The following is a 26,817-nucleotide window of genomic DNA, read 5'->3' as shown; positions in this document are numbered from 1 at the left end:
TGATAGACTCCAACGCCGTAATATCATGAGACCCCCAAGTTCTATTCTGTGTGAAGTTGTTTATTCTTGTATTATCCTTTCGGCTTATATATCTTCAACATAAGAACGCCCATTCCTTTCAAATAGCGTTACCATAGCCCTTTTGGAATTCGTAATTCTCCTTGGAGCGCTGTACAAGTTCAACCTCGGACTCGCTGTCGCCGTCGCCGTCGCCCCGGGTGCACTGGACCGATACAACCGTGGTCTTGGTGATGCCGTTGCAGCCGAAGCCGGGCCGGCTGGAGCTGCCAAGCATCTGAAAGGCGTTCTGGCTGCCGCGCGAGCGGACGTACTCGGTGCCGCGCGTCTTGAGGCGGCGGAAGAGCCCCGCCATGCCTGGCATGCAGGCGCAGATGACGCCAACGTCGAGTTCCACCAGCGACCACACCGCCAGCTTCGCATAGTCCATCGTCGGGTTCGTGCTGAGAGTCCAGTCGATGAGGGCGTGGAGCCGGACCACGCTGCATATCGTCACGAAGAGGCCGACCAGGAAGGTGAAGATGATACCCATCTTTTTCTTCCACGACAAATCGAGCTTCATTCAAAGGGGAGGGGGGGAATGTAAGTATTTTACTGAATGGCCGATCAGGCCAGCCAGCTTGAGGAATCGATCTACTTGCAGTTGCGGTATCGGCATGAAAAAGATGACAATATCAAGGACAATATTCAGTGCAGCGCAGGTGTACGTCTGCGCATCCATGTTGATGCACTTGCTGTGTCTTTCGTTGTTCCACCTCATCCATGTGTAGTCGAAGGGCACGCAATATGTCAGGAGAGTGACGACGAACGCCGCGCAGAAAAGCGCCATGACGACCATGAGCATGAACAAGTGCTTGCGAAACTTGCGATCTGGGAAGATCCTGAGGTAGAGGAGAAGAATCGAGATCTTTGTAAGAGTGGACTCGATGACATAGGCGAACTCGGCGATGTAAAAAAGCTGGATTTGGCACCAGGATCAGTCGAGTTCCGTATATAGATAGGGGTGTTGATCTGCGAGAGCATCCATTAACTTACAATGAGCACAATGTTGATGTGAATGTCGTCGAGCGTCCACAGGTCGGTACCGAGGCCGTATATCACCACTGTCGTTGCACATTAGCCACAGCTTCTTAACTATGACGGGTTTTCTCTCGGTGCAACATACTCAGCTCAGCACCAATGGTCACTGCAGTAAGCACGACGAATGATGTTACGATAGCCCAGTCATCATGTTCCAACAGCATGCCCCCGAAATACGAGGAGCGGGCGAGTAGACGCCCAACCAGGAAAAATGTGGCGATTCCCCAGAGTGTCCACGCCACGGCCCGGATCATGGGCTGGATATTCTGTGGCTCGACTCCGCAGGTTGTTGTCAAAAGCTTCTCGGCACCTGCATCTCAAAGTGTGAGTATAGGGGTTTTGGAACAGAAGGACCGGGCAATGTGACGTACTCATCAGCTGGTGAGTTGTGCAGCTCGCCCGCATGCAGTCCTTAGATTCCGTGACGATGAAGCCGTGGACTTCGACACAGGTCCTCGACCCGGCTTTGGTCTTGAAGCATTCGGACTATACAACTGTCAGTTTAGTCTAGACTAGTGTTACGGCAGGGTAGGTTGTGCAGTATATAGCGGGTTTTACATACAGCGCATTCTGGCAACTGGTCCTCGATCGAAGATAGGACTGATACTAAACTCGTCGATTGTGTAGTATTCTGAGCTGTGACGAGGACGGCCAAGACCCATAGTGCCAGCGTTGAAGAAAGCCGAGCCATCGTTGAAAGGGGTCTCTGGAGAGACAGCAGATCGATGACGGCTTACACAACCATACGACCCGACGGTGATATAGCTAGGCGGCATAAAACAGTCGTCCCGTGGTGGGGAGACACCTGAGTTATCAGACTTTATTTTTCCCATAGGGACGCCCACTGCGCCCGTGTGCCTGCTGACGCGCCCGTCAAAGCGGAGTGACAATTCGTGCTAACGAAAATGATGAAACCCGGACACGCAGGATGACCCATCTTGCCCGGCCCTGTTCCCTCCCTCTTTCGACCGCCCTTGAGGCGATATTGATATTCAGTATAATCCATGCGAGCCCGGATTTCTTCTGGGGCTTACCCTGGTGAGAGGAGTAAAGACAGACCAGCCACACCGAATCTGGCAGCCAGTCTGGTGTCCTACAACTACATCAAGTTCTCGGGACTAGTATCTATGTATAGTGACCCATTATAGTGACCCATTATAGGCCAGGGTATATGCAGGGCCCCCGACAACCTTGGAAAGAACTATGACTGGAGGAGGCTTAATGGATAGGTACGGGCATGGTCATCCTGTCTCCAATTTTTCGCAGCTGGCAGATTGGACTTTGGGGAGGGGAGGTGTTCCGGACCAGGTTTTCCAAGGACTAATGCCCGTATCGAGGAGGGCGGCCGTTCCCGGATAGGAAGTGATGATGTGATGAGGGTAGCAAGGTGGGAGGACATCATCCGCACAAGCAAGTAGAATGCATGCAGCATGCACGTCGTAATGTAATAGCTACAGGCCATCAGTAAGCGCAGTAGCTAGTTGGTTGGATAGGTTCGTTGAAGTTAAAATCACAAGTTCTCAACGAAGTTGTGTTGACTAATAGAACATAAAATGAACCGTTTGCCTCAACCTTGGGGTAACGTACCCCACAAGCGAGCTGCGCACACAAGCGAGCTGCGCACTTTCCACTACCCAGTCTTATAAAGTATAAGTTAATTCTATCACAACGCATATAATCTATTAAATTCAATCAGGATCCTTATCTCCAGATATTTCTACATCATTCTGACAGGTACGCGCATTATGCCCGGGCTCCCCGCAGGTTCTACAGCGTCGCGGGCGCGTCTCAAGCCTCTTCGTACGACCACTACTCCGGCGTGATTCATCCTGTAACTGCTCATTAACGTCCCTCTGAGACTGCAAGTCTTCTCCAGCTTGTATCCGAAGTGATCCTCCATCCTGTAACCGTTTCTTTTTCGTCCTTCGGCGCCGGCTAAGCATCTCATTTGCCTTTCGAAGTGTCGTGTTCTCACCTTCCAAAAGAGCAACTCGGTGCATAACTTGCGTTGTAGCTTTTGCGATCTGGTCGAGATTAGCTAAAATAGACGTTGGAGAGCTATTTTGATGCCGTACAATACGGTTCCTCACGTATTCGGTTTGGGATTGGGCCTCAATTGGGTTATTTGGGGTCTTTGATTCCCAAGGGATGGGTAGGCCGGAAGACGTTCCCGGAGGCGTCGGCGTACATAGCTTCACATCCAACTGTGAAATGACATGGTCCGGGTGGTACGGGACGAGCCCTGTCCCTCGGAAACCTCCCTGGATATTTGAGGCGGTGAAAGTTGCCAGGAACGCTTTCAAGAAGGCCGGTAGGAAGTCCTCCTTTGAGATGTGGGTGATATGCGCCCGCATAAGACCCTCGATTTCTTTCCCGTACGACCTTTTCAACGCACGAAAACAGCCGACATCAAGAGGTTGGAGCTTATGCGACGAATGAGCAGGCATGCAGAGTGTAATAATCGAGTTCTCTTTACAATAGAGCTCGAAAGCTGTCAAGTGGTGGCTTTCGTGGCCGTCCAGGACTAGGAGGCGATAACGACCCTTCGTACGAGACCTGGTATGTTGATTAAAGTGTCGGATCCAGTCCTCGCCTCTTTCATTCGTAGTCCAGCCATTTTTTGTGATTGCGATCACCCAATCCTTCGGCAATGGGCTGTCCTCATACCAGGAAGAGAGGTGGGTTTTCCCAGCAAAGATGATGTATGGAGGGATGGCGTAGCCAGACGATCCGACGCCCTGGATAACTGTAACCCATTCCCGATCCCCTTGCTGAACTGCCCTAGGCCTTCCGCGTCGATCGGAGGTTGTAACAACCATTTCGGACGAGGTTTGACCCATTAGAAAGCCGGTCTTGTCGAAGTTATAGATATCCTCCTCTTGGATCCCGTACTTGCTAATTGTATTCCGTACGAGGGAAAACCACGCGCGATACGCGTCGGGATCTTCGCAAAGGACTCTCTGATAATCGATTCTTCGATTAAAACGCGTCCGGAGGTCTGGTTGTCGTCGTACGAAGTTCGAAGCCCAGTTGACGCCGACGCGTCCCACGTCGCGCGCGCCGAGTAGCCGATTTGCCATATCTTCCACACCACTGAGCCGAGGGGGAAATGATCGCGTATCTAAGTCGACACTATAGTTTATAATTGCCTCCTCTTCTAGATTTGTAAGCTTTCGAGAATTGGCGGAGATTTCGGATCGTGGTTGAATTCCGCGTCGTCGGCTACGTAACGTCGACTCTGGGACATGGTATATCGCTGCAGCCTTTCGTACCCTTAACTTAGGGTCTTTTTGGAGTGCTTGAAGCGCTAGATTAAGTCCTCCTTCTTTGTTTTTTGTTTCCATGTTTATTAATTGAGAATGGTTGTTCAAAAGTTTATTATAGGAAAATTAGTGGGAAGTGCGCAGTTCGCTTGTGTGCGCAGCTCGCTTGTGGGGTACGTTAATATATATTATTATTATACTATAATCTAACCTAGCTCGTGGTAGTTAATAACAGTCCTAGTTATTATATAAATGTTATTTAGATTCATAGAAACACATAACGACCTAACGAGGATTATGCTGTAGTAATATCGAGGTGTAAACTAGCTGGTGCTATTACAATATACTAAGGGGGTGCGCTGTCGCGTTCTTGGGGCGGGATTTGGCAGGTGCGGGTATTCATTTTCTAATCACATAATAGCGAGGTGATGGGATGAACGGTGGCCCCTCTAATGTACTGGTACACCGTCCCACCTAGCTAAACCTTCTTATTTGTTAGATGAACGTAGCCACTCAGACTGTCATGACATACTCCCCACTCCATTGGCTCATAGTGGCCAAGGAGTTTATTGCCTGTGAATGCATAAAGCAAAATGAGCAAGCCTGACCAAGTTCATTCTTGGTGCAAGAAACTAGGAAGAGACCATATTTCATGTTTTCCACGAATCTGAATATACAACAACAACTTTAGCACTCTTTACTGGGAATCTTATGTCTTTCAATTATCCCGTAGTTTTATTGATACCTTAAAATTCAGAATTAAAAGACCGCAATTGACGTTGTTTCAATAATCTTATATGTCCCTATAATGGTAGCATACCTTGGACACCACAAAGTGAGTGAACTCCGGCATTGGAAAGCCATTTGCAACCCGCTTTATGTCAGCAGCATTAAACAGCCGCAGTAGGACCAGATTTCAACGAACAAAACACCACTTCATCGCCTCGTCCATTTTAGATGGACATCCTTAGATTTGTTCATCTGTAGCGTTAAACCCGGTTGGCTATCTTCCGTCAAGTCTAATAGTCTCTGTCTTGCTTGCTGCATACTCTCCCCCTCCTGGGGAATGGTTCGGCGGTGCACCTACCGAAGAGCGTCGAAATGACGGACACGAACTCGACTTGAGACATCTTCTGGCCTGGGCACTTGCGGGGTCCGACGGACCAGGGAAGGTAGATGCCGCGGGGCGGGGCCACAAGCACCTCCCTCGCTCCCTCGCGAGGACCGGGCTGGAGCCAGCGCGCAGGGTTGAAGACCAGCGCATCTGCGCCCCAGCCGGAGGTAGACGTGTGGAGGGCCATGGTGTTGACATAGACGGCGCAGGGGGCTGGGACGCAGATGGGGGTCGCCGCACACTGTCCAGACGGAAGGCTTTGCGTTGTGGCGGTCTGGCGCATTACCTGAGTCACCGGTGGATAGAGGCGAAGAGTTTCCAGCTAAGGTTGACACATCAGCTCACGAACTCTCCATGCCACAAAACGTCATCGGCTGTCTTCACGATATGCTGTACACGAGAAATTAAAAGTGACATTGTAACTTACCATGACAGCAAGACAGCGTGTCAGTTTTGGAAAGGCTACTGCATAGTCTAGCGGCGGCGACTGGTCTCCTGAGGATCCTGGCATAGTTCCTAGCACGGTGTCAATCTCAGCTTGGACCCAAGACTGCCACTCTGGGTAAGCCGCCAGGAGGGTGACGGCATAGAACATCGTGTTCGAAGTGGTGTCGAAGCCGGCGGCGGTGAAGATAAAGAGGTTCCCTGCGATCTCCTCCTCTGTCAGATAGGTCCTGCTAGCAACGCTGCTGCTGATCTTGGATCCTTTATCATCGAGCGAGGTGTGACTTCCATTGTCGTGTTGGCATCTAGCCTGGTCCGAGAGACGGACAAGTGTTCTCATAATAGTATCTACGGTGTCTTGCTGGCCCGTGATCTTCGTCTGACCGGCATCTGGGACAATGGGGGGAGTCTGTCCGGCGCTCATGGTCAAGCATATCCGTTGTCAAGTGGGGCAGACATCGCAGTGCGATGCCCAGGCGCTGCAAGATCCGTGGCATGATAGGCAGGCTCAGCACACGGGCGGGAATGAATGCAGCGGGGACGAGAAGTTCGGTAACGAGGGAGATGGCGTCGACGTAAGACATGGCAGCAACCGGGGCGCGGGACGAGGAGGGGAGGACGAAAGGAGTGTGGCGACCGTACGCTACACGCGTGAGAACATTTATGGCGATTGTCCGGAGGCTAGGGTCTGTCTCTGTGGATTTGCTGGAGGACAACAACGGGGACAGCGGGAAGCACGAGGGGCGTGTGGAGAATAGTGTATCAACGAAGGAGGATGCTTGATCTGCGCTTTCTTTCCAAACGCCGGCGCTAATGCGTTCGTTGAGCGCTGGGGCGACAATTCGTCGTTGCCGGGACCAGGATTCGTTCTTGGATTGGGAAAGGGGTTTATTGTCAACATCCGATAAAAGAGCCCGATTGAGTACAACACTATTTCCTACCGATTCGAAAGAAAGAATGCAATCAAGAGTATAACTAGATATAATAGGATAATAATAAAATGAAGGAAGGAGGCGGGGCAAAAGTATGCATCAACGTACTGTGACAACATTCGGGCCTAGTAAACCCATGGCCTTGATAGTGATATCCGGGTGGAGGAAGTCTCGTCTCCTAGCAAGGACAGCGTCCGCCATGGACGGGTCGGCACAGATAAGCTGGTTAAGCCCTGTCGTGACAAGAACAAAAGCCGGCCCGAGGCGCTCATGGACGGCGGCTTTGTCGTGGAATTCCCAACCCCAGATTGTAAGTTCGAATGCGGCGAAGGCCGCAGTGGGGAGGAGGGGGCGGAGGACGAGGCGGAGAGGCTCGGAGGCGACAGCGTGGACAAACTTGGAATAGTTAGCTTGACGGGGCTTTAGCAATGTGGAACGAGGAGTAATGATAGGCGCCATGTAGAGAGATGATATGGAGGGGTAACTTACGCTGTCAGGGTCAAAGGGGCACAAGACGATTGGCAAGCCCATGAGGCGGGCAGCACGATAGTTGCGGTTGAGCGCCCATAGCTGCGATCCCATCCATAGCAGCAGTACCAGCACAACTCCCGCGCAAATAAAATCCATGGGGAAATATATTACTGATGGATGCATGTGTAAAAGGGGGGTTGAGAACACAATCAGATTTGCCTTACTGAACAATAGACTTATATAAAATGCATACTCCAATAAATCTCAAAATTAGACCAGTCTATATAGCAGACTGATCAGTTGGAGGTTGAATTGCTGGATCACCCACCCTCGTATTCGGGTTCTGGAGAGCTAGGGTTCGAGATTATGCAACCAATGGCAGGCATTGCCATGTTCCGCTTGCGGGTCGGGTAAGAAGGAACTTACTAAATCGTACCATTCGGGATTGAGGCTGCCGGTACTGGGAACAATGAATTTGTGGGTTCCAGAGGTGGGTCAAAGTCCAGATCCCAAATATGTAGGCTAGGCTATCTAGATGTCTAATAACCCATCCCTCTCATTACTTACATAGTAAGGAAAAACCAGGACCGTTCAGCCAATGGCAGGTACACGCAGCCCCCCCAATAGATAACGCTGGGCTGTACGCCATACCCACATAGAATCGTATGACCCGGGATTAAGGCTTCCGGTGTTGTCGACAACGACTACTACCACGCAGTGTTTGGTGAAATTTCTTAGCATACCTAGTACCTGTGTTCCTACTCGCCTATAAATTGACTCTATCCTCCTTCAAATACAAGCCCCTTCGCCCTTCCGTCACAGTCCCAACTCCCTGCCTGTACTCTTTGTACATCGATAAACTTCTACAATGATTATGGCGCCGTCAAAGCACAAATATGAGTTTGGTGGCCCGTAAGTTTAATCCCTGTACACCTGTTTGCCCTTTTCTTTATTTGAACCGGCTAACAATTCTGCATAGACTCGGCGCCAGTGCCATCATGGTTGGCCTCCCTTTTCTCTTCAACGCCTTCTACTTCATCTGCAACGACAAGACCGGCTGTCCAGTACCTATTCTTTTGAGTCCTGTCCAGTTGAATTGGGAAGCGTTCAAATCCCAGATTCCCTGGCCTCACGACGGTATCAGGGGCTTCGCAAGTTGGGAGACTGCAGGCTGGCTCCTGATGTATTACATGTTCAGTATGGTACTTTTCGTTGTCCTCCCGGCCGAAAAGGTCGCTGGGATAAAACTACGAGAATCAGGCCGTAGCCTCGAGTATCGCTTTAATGGTAAGGCAGCCAATATTTTCCACACCCTTGACGAATCGCGCTGATAAGGAATCATTGCCCAGCTTTTTCTTCTACTGTAGTCCACCTACTCATATGTGCAATTGGCACTTTTCTCCAGGGCGCAAATTTTGCTGTCTGGATCTTTATTTCAGAGAAGTACCTTCAGCTGATCACATGCGACATCATCCTCAGTTTCATGATATCAGTATACTTGTATCTCAGGAGCTTCAGCGTGAGGCCGGGCAATAGCGAACTCCGCGAATTAGCCATAGGTGGAAATACAGGCAGCCACATCTATGATTTTTTCATTGGGCGTGAACTGAACCCGCGTATTACACTACCTGTATTCGGCGAGATCGATCTCAAGTCTTTCTTGGCTATGCGGCCTGGCCTGACTGGCTGGCTTCTGCTAGACCTGGCCTTTGTCGCTAAACAATACCGCATATACGGCTTCATCAGCAACAGCGTTCTTCTCACCACGGCCGCGCAGATGTATTACGTGCTAGAGGGCCAGTTCTTTGAAGATGGTCTCCTCCGAATGATGGACATCACCACTGACGGCTTGGGGTTCATGTTGACTTTCGGCGACATCGTCCTGGTGCCCTTCCTGTACTCCACGCAGTGCCGCTACCTCGCTGTCCACCCAGTACAACTCAGTAACGGGATGATGATCGGCCTCAGCGCTGTGTTCATCCTTGGCTTGTATATATTCCGGGTTTTCAACGCTCAGAAGCTCAGGTTCCGGACCGAGCCCAATCACCCGAGCGTTGCAAGGCTGCCGTACATCCAAACCAAGAGGGGCACTAGGCTGCTAACCGGCGGCTGGTGGGGCATATCGCGCCATATGAATTATTTAGGTGATTGGCTCCAATCCTTGCCTTTCAGCGCCCCCACGGCGCTGGCTGGATATCTCATTCTTCCTGCGTCAGTTGCCACCCCGTCCGAAGGCGCGATTGAGATGTTGGACGGCCGGAGCGTGATTCAGGGGCCTGCAAAAGGCTGGGGCATGATATTTACATACTGTTATGTCGTCTGGTTTGCCACTCTCCTTATCCACCGAGAGAGCCGGGATGATGCAGCATGCGCGAAGAAGTACGGTGACGATTGGAACACTTACAAAGAAATTGTGCGGTGGAAAATTATTCCTGGCATCTATTGAATGTATTTCTAATACATCTGAGTATGGGCTTTTGGGGCAGAGTTGTATAGCCGACGTGATGCCGCACCGCACATCAGAGAGCCATTTGGCTGCGTCTATGGAGCAATGGTTGGGCGAGAACGCGTTCAGTCTAGATCGAGTAATATTGACTGGGAGTAAATCAACTGACCACAATTGCTAATCCAAGATACAAAATATATGTCGAAACATTTGTGTAGGTCTATTGAATTGTAGAAGCTCCTGGTTGAGTTGTGAAGCATTCATTTTTCAAGCGCTGAAACTTTTGTTTTCATCGCAACTGAAGTCGGTCAGATGCAACTGCCCGTGATGGGGGTGAGGGGAGAGGACTTGCCTCTACTGCCGGGTATTTGGCTCCTACGACCGCGGTAGAGTAAACCATGGCCAAAAAGTAATTTTATGCAGCCGCCGATGGCCGTATCAACGATCCGGTCGCACAGGAACGACTGAAGAGTATTCAAATTGATCTCCCAGGCCTTGTCAGGAGCGTCTACCTCCGCTGTCAGGCTCTCATGCGTGATCACACCATGGGACCAACCGTGCTTGACTTCCAGGACTTGAAGCGATATACTGAGGCCAGCCTGGGTAAGCAACGTCGCCATTAGCCCGTTCTGGCCGATGCGAAAAGGCCATGTGTCTACCGAAAAAGTCATACCCATGACCTGGACTAACCAAGGCTATTGAGATTGGCTGCTGTAGCTACAGTGTGTCGAGGCCGAGAAGCTTATCCACAGCGACGGCGGGGCCTCCTGAGCCAATGGTGCTGATGATATGTAATTGACGCTTCTTCAAGATCATTCATAACCGAAGAGAAATATGTCACGCCACCCAACATCATAATTTACCGGATAGGCACCAAGCTTACACTTGGCCTCGACACCTGTAACGAAGGCTCTTACGAAATCTTGATTCGAAACAGGGGCTCTCCATTCTACAACAACAAAGAAGCCGGACAGTACAGTACGGGCCCAGAAGGGCAAACGGGATTGTCTCGATGGATATTTTCGTAGTCGTCATTCTCAGATGGCCTTGAGCGTCTACAGCATGACTGTTACACATACACACGGCTAGCTACGCTCCAAGGTTGCGTGGTGCCTGTGCACCTAGGCCTAGTGCACCTAGATAGGGGCTACGTCCTACCGGGCGGGATAAGAGTGGTTCACATGATGCTCATGTCATGGGGCGGTGAAACGGCGGCGGAAGCAGGCTTGGGCGAATCAGACCTGAAGGTGCAGCGGCAGCTCTCGTTGCAAAGCGGCTGTGCTATATGGGAGCAGGCTTCTAATTCAGTTATAGGCGAAGTTCGAAACAGCAACGAATGCCATGCCTGTTTTCTCCGACGCAATTGAGCAGCCACGAAAACGACGACTGTTCCTAAGCGCGCCGACGACACGCTGCCTAGCGTACGCCTAGCGATTGACAACATGAACCGAAATGCGACACGACGGCAGAAAGCACAACAGATGCGGGAACATGCTCCCAATTTGGTCATAGCAGCATGAAGACTACTTCCTCTAACGATACTCAAAGTCGATCCGCTCCCGTGTAAGCAAGAGAAGGCAGCGTGTCGACCGCTCGATTTTAAATTTGTCGGACAGCTGATGAACCTCAAAGTACGTGAGCACACGGCCTCCGTCAGGCCAACCAAGCTACCCCGTCGCCCCGAGGCTTGCAAGCGGTGTACTCGTTCATCATTATACGACGGGGGCGCTGCTGATCTCGACAATGGTGCGCTGAGGAGTCCCTACGGACTGCTTAATTACCTAGGTAGTAGTTGCCGGCTGACAATGACTCGCGCACGGCTCTGGCGTGGATGGGGTTTAGTGAGTGGTCCTGGCCGGAACGGGTGCCCCGCGGGAAATAATCAATCATATCCAACGGCATTAAAAGATTACGCAGATACCTAGCTACGGGACTATCCCAAATTGGTCACGGTGTTAAAAACTCTGACCCGTTCAAAACTGGGCATTTTCTCCGATTCTGACTCGAAAATTACCATGAGGGTTCGACTCTTGGGTTCGACGATGATAGAGATGTTCATTTGATTTTTAGCTGCAAGGACAGAATGGTATTTGACCTTTGTAGCTTGGGCTATGGATATGGGTCCCCTCAAAAGTTCCTGCCGCCCCTCTATATCAATACCGTAGGGATGCATTGGAAGAGCAGCTACGGCGCACTAGCGCAACTCGCGGCATCAGAAGTGGTGCAGCCCTGCTCTGGATCCCGCGTAGTGTAGAACCCGAAATCCGTGGTTGGTCTAACGCGGCTCCCTAGAAAGACGAAGACGAGAAGCTGGGCGCAAACAACAAATGTTTACTGTTCCAGAGATTTTTATACCGTACCGCCAGTTTGAAGACTAATTGCTATTAGAGTCACTCACATGCCGGTGTCCCTACCGAACCCCCTAGCGACAGCCGGCACAAATCTGAGCACAAAACCGCTGAAGACCCCCTTCTGACTGGCTTTTTTTATGGCCGTTTTTTATTGCTCTTACCATGGCTCAAAAAAGCACTAAACACCAAGTTATCATTGTTGGCGGCGGCCTTACTGGCCTCGCACTCGCTCTGTGTCTCCAGCGGATGAAAGTCAATTCCGTACTACTCGAAGCTTATGGAAGCATTGCACCTGACCTGGGCGCAAGCATCTTGCTGCTCCCGCATGGCCAGCGGATTCTGGACCATCTCAGCATCCTTGACAAGCTACAATTGGCCGGGCTGCCTCAGGGTACCATTGATTACCGCGACGGGGCGACGGGGGAAAGCCTGAGACGAAGTAATTTCGGAGATACCTTCCGGAAGGGGCATGGATACAGTCTAATATGGTCGTCGCGGCATCGGATACTGCGCGTGCTACACGAAGAGGTGGCCGAGCAGCAAAGGCTTCTGGTCAATAAGCGGGTGACTAGGATTAAATCATTGCCTGAGGGTGTGCTAGTGAACACGGACGACGGCTCTGTGTACGAGGGCCAGATAGTGGTCGGCTGCGACGGCGTACACAGCACCGTCCGGAAGGAGACGTGGAGGAATGCCGACCTGCTCGATCCCAAGTGCGTACCCGAAGCAGACAGGAAGGAAACTGGATGCGAATACGGCTGCTTCTTTGCTGTCAGTAAGTGTACGCAGATCTTAATGGAGACCGTCGAGCCCGCTGCAGGCGCTTTGATTTCGTTACAGGATGGCCAGATCGTCCTCGGCAGAGGGCTAGATAACGAGATTTACTTGTTCTGTACATGGACACTGCCCTCCTCGCAGCATAGATGCTCCATCGATGACATCCCCCGTTTCACCAAAGAGGACAACGAACGAGTGCTAGTTCGTTTTCGCGATGTCGTCTTCGGTGACAACGGCGTCCGTATCCAAGAGCTGTTCGACAATCTCACTCGCAGCGGCATCACAGCCCTCCATATGCTCGTATGGGTTGGACAGCTTGTCGGAGGCGGCCTGCTGAGAACTATGGACTTTAAGACAAGAAACCTATGAACGATATCAAAGGCTCACTTCAAATCGTTCCATGACGTCTGAGCTCCCCAAGCGCCGGAAGAGTCGTTGGCAACCGACACTTGTGAGTGATTATGCGAAGCGTCGTTGTCATGTACGGACCGTAGAAATAGAGATGGCGAGAATGGGATGAAACGGGACATTCACTCATCTGCCCAGAGAGCCGTTGTATACCAGTTTTAGAAGCAGATTGGCACCAAAATCATGTAAAGGCAACAGACTGTTAGGGCTCAGGGCTCTTTTTTTGGCCATGCAAGCCCCTTTGTGCCTGGCGAGCTCTTGCAAACAGGCTGCAAGCAGGCTAGGAACAGCTACTTCCAGGCCATCGACCGGGTTAAAAAAGAACACTGGTTTACGTTTCTCTCGGAGGCCAGAGGTCGAGACGTCTTCACTGCGTACAATTACACCAAACCAAGAACAGACCATCCATCCCCTTCCTACGCTACGAGGTGAACGGGAAAGAAGAGATCGCCACCTCGTTCTTGGGAAAATGCGAAGCCTTGGTCTCCACCCTTTTTAAGAGACCACAGCAGTCAAACCACCCTCCGTCACCGCCACCGCCGCTTCCACCGCTGCCTCTACCGCCGTCTCCACCGCCAGCCGGCCCAAAGAGCCAGACTCGATCCAGCAGCAGGGGCGATTGGCAGTGGCCTACCCTAGCAGCGATCGAGGTCGAAAAGGCTATCCCGCAGAAGGACACAGCCCCAGGGGAGGATCGTATCAACTGGCGTATCATCCGAGAAGCGCACGAGGCCATCCCGGACGTGTTCTACAAAGCCTACAAAGCCTTGTTACACAGCGGCTACCACCCTGCAGCGCGTGGAAGACCGCGACAGGGATCATCTTACCGAAGCGCAACAAGCCCGACTATTCCAGACCAAAGGCCTATCGACCCATCTCGCTCCTTCCTTGCCTAAGCAAACTCCTCGAAAAGCTCTTTGCGAATCTGCTGGCGTACTTGGCAAACGTCGAACCGGACCTTCTAGAGAGCTCGCAGATCGGCGGCAGGAAACAGCGATCAGCCATCGACGCTGCTCTACTCTTACAACACCATGTCGAGCGGCACCGCCGGGAAAAGAAGATCACCACTGTGATCTTCCTCGACATACTGGGCGCATTCGACTTGGTCCAACCGGAAAAGCTGATCCAGATCCTCCAGAAGCTCCATCTACCCGACGAGCTGACCCGCTGGGTCATTCACTTTCTCTGCGGGCGCAAAATCAAACTGCTGTTCAACGGCCAGCTTTCCGAACCCTACGCAGTTTCGGGGCTGCCACAGGGTTCCCCTGTCTCCCCGATCCTCTTCTTGTTGTATGTCCGCTTGATCACCGCACAGAACGGCACGCTGCAGCTGTCGTAAATGGACGACTTCGCCCTCGCAGCAAGCTCGACGTCGGCGCAGAAGAACTGTCGGATGCTTCAAGACGCCCTGAGACTACTCTTCGACAAGGCCGATAAGGCGGGCGCGACCTTCGAAGTGGACAAAACAGAGCTGGTCCACTTCCACCGCGGCTGACAGCCTCTGCTGGACACCATAACGATCCAGGACGCCGAGGTGATACCCAAGCCGGAGGTTCGCTGGCTCGGAATCTGGTTCGATTCTGGGCTGACGTTTCGGACCCACGTAGAAAAACGACTGACCCTAGCCAACGGAGCTCTCCAAGGCATCCAGCGCATCGCCCATCAGCGAAAAGGCCTCACGCTAAACGCCTTACGCCAGCTGTACGTGGCCTGTGTGAGCTCGGTGGCCGACTACGGGTCCTTGCTCTGGTTCGGGCGGAGAGGCTGCCAATCCCTGTGGAAACAGTACCAAAGGGTTCAGAACCGAGCACTGGCTACGATCACGGGAGCGTTCCCCAAATCACCGACCAAGGCACTGGAGATCGAGGCGGCTCTACTTCCGCCGGAATGCAGGCATACGAAGCTCGCATACCAATATGTACTTCACTTCACCAAGCTACCCCACAACCACCCCGTCAAGCAAGCCTTTGCTAACGGATCACGAAACCAACCCGCTCTGGGGAACAACTGTAATTACGATCTTTCTCAACCCCCCAATGCCCTACCCCACACAACTTCAGTCCCTCATTGTGTTGCTGAAAAGTCTCTCGAAGTCACAAAACATAGAGAGGACAGACCAATCTTGGTTCCCGCCATGGTATAGCCCGCTCCTGCGCCCGGTCATTCTTAGCGTAGGGAAAGAGGAGGCAGCGAAGAGACATCGTGAACTCCTCCGAAGGATCCCGTAGCACGCAGCCGTCATCTACACGGATAGCTCCTTCGACGCCCGAGGGAATCCAACGAGGTCTGTAGCGGGCCTCTATTCCTTTGCTCCGCACACGAGAGCAGCCAAATGCTACTTTTGGAATCTAGGCTCCGGCCTTCGGATTGCGGATCCAGAGCTCATGTGCATACACAAAGCCCTGCGAATCGCCCGATCGTGGAACGCTCCCTGCTACATTTTCACCGACAGTCAGGTCGCGCTCCGCCAGACGCAAGGAACTAGCTATCTGGCTAGGCAAGTGAACAATCTGGCTGAATCCCTCCAGCACCCCATCCAGCTGCATTGGTGCCCTGCGCACTGCGGGATCTGGAGCAACGAGATAGCCGACAAGCTAGCGAAGAAGGGGTTTGAGAAGCCCCTCCCACGACACGATCGGCAAGACCAGCTCGTATCTCAGCTGGCTGAAAAGCCAGATCCACCAAAAGGTAAAGGAAAGACGGAAACAGCTGTGGGACCTCGAAGAACAGAATAAAGACCATAGCCGGCGTGCCCAAGGTCTGGGGAAGCAATACCGATTGCTAGCCAAAAAGCCGCCGAAGTTTGCAATGAAACCCTTCGACTACTCTGGATTCCCTCAGAGTGTTACGTCCGCGTATATCCAGCTACACACAGGCATAGGACACATAGCAACCTACCTGTCTTTGGCACATCGATATGGGCATAAAGATTCGGGGCTATTCCATTACGAGTTCGTTGTCGAATGGGCCATCCCAAGAGGGTGGGTCAGGCATAAGGTCTCGCTGAAGACTCTGATGACACGTGGTCTCGGCTGGGAAAAATACTTTCACCACAGTCTGGTGGAGCCTCCGCAGCGAATATCACTTCAAGACTTGCGGCTCGCTGAGGCGAGCATGAATCGACGATATGCCCCATTGTGGGAGATTGGTCTCTCTATGGCATCGATCGCACGATGTTTTGAGGCCAGAGCACCTATGCGCTGGATTATTGAGCAACTCTTTAAGGACCTGTTCAATCCAAAGTATTACGAGTCCTCTTCTTCCATGCGGCTACACTGTAGTGATGGCAGCCTACATGTTGGTATATAGGAGTTCCGGGAAGAGTTCAATGAAGGTGTTGAATTTTATTCAGGTCGACTGGCTTACCGACTCTATTTTTGTCTGGGACCTCGAAGAGTACGAGGAAGAGGAAGACCGGCTTATGTGGCGATTGATGGACGAAGGAATGGACGATCTCGCCACGGGAAATACCGCAATGCTAGAGTTGGAGGCAGAGTTTGAATTGCTCGAGCTCGAAGCTGTGCGTAAGGGGCTTTGAAAGAGCCTGGATACTTTCGACCGATTGTTGATTAGAAAGCCACCGAAGTTCGTGATGAAGCCCTTCGACTACTCTGGAGTCCCTCGGAGTGTCACGTCCGCGTATATCCAATTACGCGCAGGCATCGGACACATAGCGACCCACCTAAAGCGCATTGGTAAGACCGACTCAGACGTATGTAGGTACGGCTCCAGAACGACGCAGATGACAACACACCTCCTACTCTACTGTCGGCACTTCAGCAGACAGCGACATCAGTTACGGAGGCAGCTCATGGGGCTCCCTCTCACGACTAGCGTTCTTTTCACTACCATGCGTGGAAGGGGAGCTCTGCTCTCGTTTCTACGGGAAACAAAGCTTACCTTTTGCTAACTACAACGAACAGGCCGTGCATGGACAGCAAGTTGAGCGATGGAATTTCTGGGTTTGGACTCTCCTGGGTTTAAAGGAGTAAGCCCTCATCAGGGCTAGGTTTGTCATAATGTCTGTCATAGCTAGATAGCTGCATACGGACAATAAACTTGATTCAAAAAAAAATCCGAAGCAGTAATTGTCCGTTCTCCGTGCTAGCAAAAGAGTCGCGAGACGGGGATACTTGGACCTTGCAATACCGACCCGACCGACAGTTCGCCCAACATAATCACGAGCCGAGTCTACACCCATCCGCCCATTTTATACACCGTGCACTCGATACCGAAGCAAAGTCTCGGTTATCAAGCCTCTCGAACGCTGGCGTTCCCCCTAAAGAGATTCGAACGTATATACGCCAAAACACGAGTTCGATAGCAACGCAGCAAGATATCTACAATCGAATCGCGGATAGCAGACGAGAGATGTGCGAAGGGCAGAGCACGATCAACGCCCTAGCTAACCAGCTTGACCGTGAAGGGTTCTGGAGTCGTCTGCAGCTCGGTTCGGATAACCGTGTTAAGGCTGTGCTTTTTGCCCATCCAGAATCGCTAAATTATCTCCAGGCCTATCCGGATGTCTTGATTCTGGACTGCACCTATAAAACGAACAAGTACGGAATGCCGCTCCTAGATATGGTCGGTGTAGACGCCTCTCAACGATCATTTTGCATCGCATTCGCATTCCTTAGTGGGGAGGGCAAGGAGGACTTCGTTTGGGCTTTGGAGCGTCTCAGGCCACTATACGAGATTAGCAAGGCCCGTCTGCCTCCAGTCGTTCTAGCCGATCGATGCCTTGCTTGTATTAACGCTATCGCGGTGTGCTTTCCTTCTGCTGCTTCATTACTATGCCTTTGGCATGCAAATAAAGCCGTCCTTCGTTATTGTCAGCCATCGCTCGTTAATCAATTACAATTCCCAAACGCAGAAGCTGAAAAATCTAAGAATCTCGAAGATTGGAATATCTTTTACCACCACTGGCGTCAAATCATGAAGTCACCTACCGAAGAGATATTCAATACCCCTGTATCCGCCTTCGAACCACGGTACATTACGACACATATACAAGAGGTAGCATACGTTAAGGAGACGTGGCTTGGTGTGTATAAAGAGAGGCTTGTGAAGGCTTGGGTTGATACCTATCCTCATTTTGGTAATGTTGTCACTTCGCGCGTTGAAGGTGTCCATGCCCTTTTAAAGAGCCACTTGAAAAAGTCGACTCTTGATTTATTTGAGGCTTGGAGAGCTATTAAGCACGCGTTAATGAACCAACTTAGAGAGTTAAGGTCCAACCAGGCTAAACAGCAGATTCGGTCGCCGATCGAATTATCTGGGCCACTCTATGGCGTAGTACGTGGCTGGGTATCACATGAGGCTCTCCGAAAGGTTGAAGAGCAACGGAAGCTTCTCACGAAGAACAGCGGGCTTCCTTCGCCAAACTGCACAGGTTCCTTCTCCCAGTCGCAAGGCTTGCCATGCGTCCATAAACTTGAGGCTTTATTATCCCAAAGTAAAGTCCTCCAGCGCGAAGACTTCCATCCACATTGGCACCTAATCCGAAGCGGCACTACACCCTTTCTCCTGGAGCCTCGCCAACATATTGACTCGGCTAATACTAACTCATCTTTACCGCAGTCAAGCAACCGACGGGAGCTTAGCGGTTTTGAGGCGGTGGAAGCCACGACTAGACAGAGAGCCCCACCACGGTGTACTAGATGTAACACATTGGGTCACAAAAGGACCTCTCAAACATGTCCCCTGAGGCACGCAGAGCTACAACTTCGAGTACAGGCGGAATTACAACGGCCACAAGAAGTACCGGAATTTACGTCCGACTTACCGGTCTTGGAACCTACTCCCGACTTATTAAGTCTAGATGTCCGAGATCAGGTCTTAGAACAGGCCCTAGAGCAAGTCGACCAGGTCCTCGACCAGCAACAGGTTCCGGAGCAGCCTATAAAACATGACGACCCAAGGGCAATCTACCAACGATACATCACAACAAGAGAAGCTTGGTATAAGGATCAGCGCCCAGGGGCCAATATTAGCAATAAGATGTACCGGAAAGCGATGGGTTTACCATTACGGTATACCAAGGCAAGCTACGATTGGTGCTTGGATTATAAGCAAATGACGAAGCATTGCAACACGTCAACGGGGACAAGAGATTGGACAAGAGAAGAAATGATGGCATACTTAGACTGGGATCGGTCTGAGGCCGAGCGAATTGATATTCAGGTTGCTCAGGAATCGGCAGGTGGTTTACCTAATCGGAGAGGTATGGGCGGCCTTTGGACAAGGGCAGGACAAGACTGCGAGGAGCAGCAGGCCCTCTACTCTATTTCGACTGAACAGGTTGATGATGATTGTATCATAGTTCGAGTTTAGGGTTCAATATAGGCTACGCGACGCTGGTTAGGATACCACAGGAACGAATGTTAGGCTGCGCTGGTTGTAATACCGCAAAAAAAAAAAAAAAAAAAGGGTGCGATGTCGGCCGAAACCAGTGGGCGCTTTACTGTAAATGGAATCCGCACGGGACCCGTGCGCCTATTGGGAGCCCTTCCTAGGCCCTCAGGGTCACGTGTATCTGAGCTAGACAGACAAAGTACGGATAGACAGATAGACAGATAGACGGACAGGCAGCACGTCCCATACCCCACGGGAGGTTGGAGCGGCGAGGCCGCTCCCTAGGCGTTAAAGAGAACAACAACAACAACAACAACGCCCGGGCGTTAATAAATTGTGTGTGTGTGTGTGTATGTGTGTGTGTGTGCACAACTGTACTCTCTTTTTGCTGCATCAGCTCGAAGAGGCTCACGGGCTGTTTCCGGTCCTGATTTCTGTTGGTCTCTACAGGACGCAGTCGGAAGAGTATCAATGGCGCACTAGCGCTACTAGCAGGCCAGCACAACAGCCTCTCTGCACTGCACCAGCATTTACCCTCACGCCGAAGGCAAGCTGGGCCAGAAATCATGCTCGCCAAAATGCGTTCTACCCATCTTCACCCAACTTGGATCTGAAATCACGCCCCATGGGCGCCAGAAGCGGTGCAGCTAGTGCAGCCCTCCGGTTCCCACCCGGATATCCAAATATTTCCCGTCTGCTGTTCTCCGCAACAATTAGGGTATCCCATTTCGAGCGAAGAACTGCATTTCTCAACTATGTATTAGGTTACACATGCGAAGAAGCACGAGGTTCGTGCCTGTCTCCTGGTTGATGTCGCCAGTGTATCCCACATAGCCTGTTCCCACATGGCTAACGACTGGACAGATTGCTTCCGTGCTTTTGGCCTCACTTGTCGCATTTCGCTCGGATAAAAGCATTGGGGACATGTTCAGGTCGGTAAAAAGCCTGGTGGTCCTGTATAGGATACCATAAGGTTGAAAATTTTTCACTAAGGCAGCTAAGGTGCTATATACAGGTGAACCAAAGCCCGTTAGAAGGAATGAAATGACTCCGCAACAGCGGCGTGGAGCTTCCTGTGCTGCGTCACCCGTACAGTGGCGGGATTCTTGCTCGCATGCTGTTGTCGTTGTTACTCCAGGCTTCGAAAATGTCCTTTCATATGATATCCTCAAAACGCTTTCTTCCGTCTTTCCCAACCTCAGCGCAACGTTTCAAGAGACAGTGATGGAGGCCGAGCCGGAGCTGAAGTAGCCCTCAGTGGCGACGATCTGGTAGTCGTGGGAACCGAGGTTCATGCCATGCTGCTTCCAGGCGTTGAAGTGGCACGAGGTGGTGACCTTGCCGCTAGAGCGCTTGCTCGAGCGGACGGACCAGAACTGCTGGAAGTTGGAGTTGTCGCTCTCGATGGAGGGGGCGTTGGTGCGGGTGCTGACGAGGATGTCGTATTTCGAGCCATCGCACGTGACAGAGCCCTTCTTCTGAGCTCCCGAAGAAGGGTTGTAGGTGCCGAAGTTCTCGACAATGTAATATTCGATCAAGGGATTCCTGGACCAACCGTAGATGGACAGGTAGCTGTTGCCGTTAGGCGAGTAGTTACCAGTGTAGTTGATCACTCTGGGAGAGAAGGAGTTAGCTTGGCCGGGGCGCTTTGGGGACAGGTGTGGGTGGTGTTTCTTACCTAGCAGAACCCGGGTTCCAACCCTTTCCACCGACAAAGTTACCCTTGTTGCCGCTCCACTTGACGCTGTACTGGCCAGCGTTGCCGTTGGTGTATTGGACCTGGCCCTGACCATCGGTCCAGAAAGAGTAGTAAAAACCGTCGTCGATTCCGGTCTGGGTCTTGGTAATGGCCTGTCGCTCGACCAGGTCACGTGTCTCGACCTCGGTGGCAGGAGCGGCCAGAGCGCCAGCAGCGGCCGAAACGCTGCAGATAATGGTAGTGAAAGAGACCATTGTGTGTGTTGTAAAGTTGGGGTTTGATTGGCAGCGAAGGTTACAGAAACAGTAGTAAGAGTCGTAGTGAGTGAACGAATGTATGCGACAAAGCTGGTTGTGGTGTGGACGAAAGTACGAGCCATGGGGAGACGACCTTGATCAAATAGCTGGTTTCGAAGGTCTTAAAAGGTCCCAAACGATCTCACCAGTGTTGTTTTGGCTCATGACTCAATGCAGCTTCGTCTTCCATCCCCAATTCCTATAGCCTCTTTGTAGATTTCGCTTATACTTCTAACCAGGTAAATGTGAGAACCAATTCAAGCCAAGGAGGCAAAGTGGCCGCAACGGAAAATCCCCGAATAGGTCGCATAGCTGGCTGGGCCTCGCCCGCTGGCGGTGAGCGAGCGTTTGGTTGGTGGACTTCCACTTTCGGCCTGAAAAGACGAGGGTGCAAGGGTTGCCTGATGGGTCCGGCTTCTGGATAGACTAGCAAGGTACATAGCCCCATATCGCCAATGCAGACGGAGAACATTCTGCCGTGATGCTTTTCTGAATTGTCATCGACAGTTGAACAGCAGTCGTTCATGGCCATGCACTCGACGCATCCACACTGCGTTCCAAGGTTTCACTGCTAAACAGCAGGTTCCTTAAGCGTCCATGGAGCTACAATAGCGTCTCGCGCAACGATAGATATAGCAAGCTGCTGGTTTGCGGGTGTGAAATGATGTTGATGACATGATGCGCTCGCGTTGGGTGAAAGTCGCCAGGGCAACCGTTGATCTGGTTCCAGGATCGATGTTAGCAAGAGGAATTTCGGGCCGGCTTCTCTTCAAGACACGCCGAAGAGGATAATCCTTGCGCGGTCCAGGGAGGCTATGGAGTTGGCCTTGGAGGCGCGGGGTTTGAATTGGCTCTGTGTTTATGTCGCCCACTAATCACGCTAGTGCGCCATTGCTACTCTTCTGACTCTGCGCTCCAACAGTAGGGTCACCAGGTGTGCGCGCAATTACGGGGGCCAGGGGCGGAAACAGCGCGCGAGAATCTTCGAGCTCTCGACGGATGCAGCAAAAACGAATACGCTGCTGGATGATTCAGACTCCGAGTCGACCGGCCCTCTAGTCTGAACGGTGCAAGCGGCGCGGTGGGAAACCAGGCTCTGGCTCTCTGCAGCGAGCATCCATCGCGCCGTGGTCAGGGTATCTAGTGTGTGTCGGCCGGGCTCCTGTAGCCTAGCCGTTCGACTTCTTGGGCCGCATCGCCTCCTATTTTGTTTTCTCAAGCCTCTCCGCTCCCATTGGGGGCCTGCGGCTAAAATTTATCTCCCATCGTGTACCCGTAATTGCTCGTCGAATCGATCTTCAAGAGCTGTCTGTCAATCGAGCAGGCGTTTGCGTCGAATAAAACACACCACCTCAAAATGATTGTGCCAGATCACGCTACGTGTGTCTATTTGTGGTCCCAATAGCAGCTTCATTCGGCTCCCCAGGACAGAAGTCAGTCATGGATGGTAATGTTCCCTTAGTCTATATGCATGGGCGTAGGGACCTGGGCGTAGGGACCTGGGCGTGGGCTACCTGAGGTAGGCCGCTTCGTATAGATCTTCGGGGTATCAAATCACAGAGACACACAAGAGAGATGGCAGGTCTGGGTGCAAGCTAGGCTAGTCAAATATAATAGAGTCATTCTATTGAACACAGTCAAAGAGGATGATGCTAGATTATGGTCTTGAGGAGGCAAGCTCGCCTCAGCTTCATATTGGTCTTGATTCCTTTTGTTCCCAAGCCGAGTATCGGCGTTGATGTACCGAACTTGGTAGTTTCTTCTCAGCTGCCCCACAGAACCTGAATCCCCATCACCGACACTCGCAAGGAATCCCTGAGGAAATGGCTCCATCTCCATCCCAATTTTCATTACTCTAACTGAATTCGAAGCGGAGCGGAAGAGCGGTGATGCTTTTTACAAAGTGTGGGGTGACTCAGGTCCAGGATTGGTAAGATTATTTCCTCTACCCCACCCCCGCACAATGGACAAAATACACATGGAGTACTAAATATAGAGGCCCGGTTGGGAAACATTTTTCCGTCCTCTTGTTCGTCGAGTCGTGGACAGAGAATCATGGATCCGCGAGATTGCCGGACCTCGAGAGGCGCAAATTTCCGCCTATCGAGTATTTACTATTGTCGATAGTCCGTCAAAGCGTCAAGCGTCGAAGCTATATGTAAAATGCTCAGCCCGTCCTCGATTCGTAGTCCCATCGAGCTCAGTTAGCCCACTGCCGTCCCCATCTTGCACAATGAGACTCCAACAAGCGACAGCCGTCCTCCTCACCTCGACGACAGCCGTCCTGGGACAATGCCCTCTGCCATCTTCCTACAAGTGGACCGATAGCGGTGTACTCGCCGAGCCCAAGTCGGGCTGGGTGGCGCTCAAGGATTTCACCGTGGCGCCTTACAACGGGAAGCAACTCGTGTACGCGACGACGCACGACGGTGGGAATAAATGGGGCTCGATGAACTTCGGGCTCATTTCCAACCTTAAAGACTTACGCTCGGCGCCGCAGAACGCCATGAGTCGGTCTACAGTGGCACCGACACTATTCCACTTCCAGCCCAAGAATGTCTGGATCCTGGCCTATCAGTGGGGCCCCACGGCCTTCTCGTACCTGACTTCGTCGGACCCCACCAACGCCAACGGCTGGCAAGGACCCCATGCCCTGTTCGAGGGCCAGGTCCAGTCCAGCACGAAAGCTATCGACCAAACCGTCATCGGCGACGATAAGAACATGTACCTGTTCTTCTGTGGCGATAACGGCAAGATCTACCGCGCCAGCATGCCTATCGGCAACTTCCCGGGCAGCTTCGGCGCCAAGTACGAAACTATCCTGAGTGACACCACCAATAACCTTTTCGAGGCCGTGCAGGTGTACAGCGTGCCCGGCCAGGGCTACCTCATGATCGTCGAGGCCGTCGGGGCAAACAACAACCGCTACTTCCGCTCCTTCACCGCGAGCAGCCTAGGCGGCGCTTGGAAGGTCCAGGCCGGACGCGAGAGCAGCCCTTTCGCTGGCAAGGCGAACAGCGGCGCCACCTGGACGAATGACATTAGCCATGGCGAGCTTATCCGCACGAGCGCCGATCAAACCTTCCCCATCGACCCTTGCAACCTCCAGCTGCTCTACCAGGGACGCAGTCCCAGCTCGGACAAAATCGATTACGGCCTGAAGCCCTACCGTCCCGGAATATTGACACTCAAGAAGTAAAAAAGGTCGGGCCAGCTTGCCATCATGATGATTTCTGCGCAAGTTCAGCTTGTAAGGTGGCTTGGAATAGTGGGGTGAATTTCATTTGGCTATAATCTCACCATGTATTTAGACGGTTGTGATGAACGCGCTGAAGAATAAGCATGGAGAGGGGTGTTGTAGTTGAGACACGAGTCTATCTATATCAATAGGTTTTGAGTTTAAAGCAAATAACTATCAAATCCTAATGCCATCATAAGTGGGATTCAACGACTTGTAAGAGCTACGAATGAGACTGTAGAGATTTTGGCCGAGCTCTTCCTCGAATTGACGAAGCGCCTCTGTAGGCGTGTTCGTGAAGCGGAAGATCTCAACTGCATGGAATTTAGTTAGCACCCTGTCCAGAGTCCACTTATATGCACGACACCTGTTTCTTCTCGTTCCAGCGGCATGTTATGATATTCTCTTGTTAAGCTTGGCTCAGCAGCTTGAGCGGCCTCAGAGAACATGCCAGAAGGGGATAAATGAACAGAACTAGAGTGACCAACACAATGAGCGTTAGAGTTGCCCTATTGTGAGATAACCACGTCGGACCCAATTTATTACACCATCGACCATCCTATGACCTATGAATCACTTGCAGTTCTTGGCAACTCGCTAGCGTAGACGCTCATTTGAACAGGGTTCTGAAGCAGATTGGTGATTCTCTATTGTAGGCTTCTTAGCAGTTGGAAGGATTATTGCGATTGTGACCATTGCATGGAAGCTATTCGACTCATGTGTCAAGAGAGCACGAATATTGGACGGTGGAAGAAGCGGGTTCAGGGGGTGGCTGGTGTTAGCCACAGGAAAACGCGGCTGTGCCACGTGGGGTGGGGCGGGCTACCTATTCAATTACGAGCGAAGCACAAAACAGTAACAAATACCATGATTGGCTTCTTATCCGACATGACGTCGTGATTGAAGGGCACGGAAAAGACGATTGTCCGTATCACGCTGGCAATGCGCCGCATAACATACGCCGACGACCGACAACATGAGTCAAAATCCGCACTGCATGGCAACGAACACAACAGGTGCGGGGACAAGCTCGCAACTTGGGCACGGCAGCAAGATAACAATTGCTACCAAGAATACCAGTTGAGATGACCGTCACTTCGGTATTCCAAGAGAGACGGCTGCGTAGTGATACGGTTGCTATTCACTGTTTCGAATGACCAACGAACCCCGAAGCACTCCGTCCATCCCTCGCATAAATTTCGTTTATACGTATACTATTCTCTCAATATTCCGAACCTCCTGTGGTAAATATTCAAAGTACTATGGATTTTTCTCACAATTACAAGCCGCTACGCTTATACTGTATGTATTGCCACTGGGAGTTCTGAATATACATAATTATATAAAAATTCGCGACACATCTCCTAATCTGCTAGATTCGTGCCCGGAAATGGTCTACGGAGAATGTTCAATTATAGACAAAGATAGCAGGGTTATTAAGAAATGTCGAAGAGACACGGGATTCTCTCGAACTCCAAGAGCATATTTCAGAAACACAATCGGAGCTTATAGAGTCCCTTAAGAGTGAACCATTTTCGTCCAACCCCGTTTCTCGCGAAGTTGACTTGCAAACTGACTCACCGACACCGAAATAAGTACACATAGCTATGACTGCGTTTATAACCCTAATATTGTAACAATTTAGAGGGTCTGTCAGCCTTGACGAAACATACCGCAAAGCCTCCTTATTATGAAATGGAGAACCGGCAAGCGAAAGACGACGCAGCTGGCAATTCCAAGCGGCGATCTGCGGGTGAAACTTAGCCCTTGACCGAATGAAAGCTGCTTGATTTGGATAGTCAACTCGGGATTCCAAAAGGCGAAGGATGTACCTTCACTTTGTGGCAGGGTTGAAGTGCTAAGGTCAAGCTATGGAAACCTTCAGCCAATCCCGTATGCGCAACGGCACCGGAATTCATCGGGATA

The 26,817-nt window shown here is 51.5% G+C and overlaps 7 protein-coding genes across 7 annotated transcripts; 3 read left to right on the top strand and 4 right to left on the bottom strand.

Annotated features, from left to right (window-relative positions):
- Positions 1 to 118: 118 nt before the first annotated feature.
- Positions 119 to 1,789, bottom strand: PG998_014617 (uncharacterized protein; the record flags this gene model as incomplete). Its single annotated transcript, XM_066881433.1, has 6 exons — positions 119 to 574; positions 614 to 976; positions 1,054 to 1,121; positions 1,184 to 1,408; positions 1,470 to 1,584; positions 1,661 to 1,789. The coding sequence occupies 6 exons, from the start codon at positions 1,787 to 1,789 to the stop codon at positions 119 to 121; spliced, it is 1,356 nt and encodes a 451-aa protein (XP_066723564.1).
- Positions 1,790 to 2,786: 997 nt separating this feature from the next.
- On the bottom strand, positions 2,787 to 4,442 carry PG998_014616 (uncharacterized protein; the record flags this gene model as incomplete). Its single annotated transcript, XM_066881432.1, has 1 exon — positions 2,787 to 4,442. One exon carries the CDS (start codon positions 4,440 to 4,442, stop codon positions 2,787 to 2,789), a length of 1,656 nt encoding a protein of 551 aa, XP_066723563.1.
- An 886-nt stretch (positions 4,443 to 5,328) lies between these two features.
- On the bottom strand, positions 5,329 to 7,478 carry PG998_014615 (uncharacterized protein; the record flags this gene model as incomplete). Its single annotated transcript, XM_066881431.1, has 6 exons — positions 5,329 to 5,364; positions 5,411 to 5,761; positions 5,821 to 5,865; positions 5,903 to 6,309; positions 6,377 to 6,788; positions 6,960 to 7,478. 6 exons carry the CDS (start codon positions 7,476 to 7,478, stop codon positions 5,329 to 5,331), a joined length of 1,770 nt encoding a protein of 589 aa, XP_066723562.1.
- Positions 7,479 to 8,190: 712 nt separating this feature from the next.
- On the top strand, positions 8,191 to 9,768 carry PG998_014614 (ergosterol biosynthesis ERG4/ERG24 family protein; the record flags this gene model as incomplete). The annotated part of the gene is made up of 3 exons (XM_066881430.1): positions 8,191 to 8,234; positions 8,302 to 8,609; positions 8,672 to 9,768. The coding sequence occupies 3 exons, from the start codon at positions 8,191 to 8,193 to the stop codon at positions 9,766 to 9,768; spliced, it is 1,449 nt and encodes a 482-aa protein (XP_066723561.1).
- Positions 9,769 to 12,281: 2,513 nt separating this feature from the next.
- On the top strand, positions 12,282 to 13,265 carry PG998_014613 (uncharacterized protein; the record flags this gene model as incomplete). The annotated part of the gene is made up of 1 exon (XM_066881429.1): positions 12,282 to 13,265. The coding sequence occupies one exon, from the start codon at positions 12,282 to 12,284 to the stop codon at positions 13,263 to 13,265; it is 984 nt and encodes a 327-aa protein (XP_066723560.1).
- Positions 13,266 to 20,869: 7,604 nt separating this feature from the next.
- Positions 20,870 to 21,611, bottom strand: PG998_014612 (glycosyl hydrolase family 11; the record flags this gene model as incomplete). Its single annotated transcript, XM_066881428.1, has 2 exons — positions 20,870 to 21,272; positions 21,337 to 21,611. 2 exons carry the CDS (start codon positions 21,609 to 21,611, stop codon positions 20,870 to 20,872), a joined length of 678 nt encoding a protein of 225 aa, XP_066723559.1.
- A 2,275-nt stretch (positions 21,612 to 23,886) lies between these two features.
- Positions 23,887 to 24,852, top strand: PG998_014611 (glycoside hydrolase family 62 protein; the record flags this gene model as incomplete). Its single annotated transcript, XM_066881427.1, has 1 exon — positions 23,887 to 24,852. One exon carries the CDS (start codon positions 23,887 to 23,889, stop codon positions 24,850 to 24,852), a length of 966 nt encoding a protein of 321 aa, XP_066723558.1.
- Between the last annotated feature and the right edge of the window lie 1,965 nt (positions 24,853 to 26,817).

The sequence above is a fragment of the Apiospora kogelbergensis genome (genome assembly GCF_038363985.1).
Source record: "Apiospora kogelbergensis strain CBS 113332 chromosome Unknown utg000012l_segment0_segment0, whole genome shotgun sequence".
NCBI lineage: Eukaryota > Fungi > Ascomycota > Sordariomycetes > Amphisphaeriales > Apiosporaceae > Apiospora > Apiospora kogelbergensis.
This window is presented reverse-complemented; position numbering and strand designations above follow the sequence as displayed.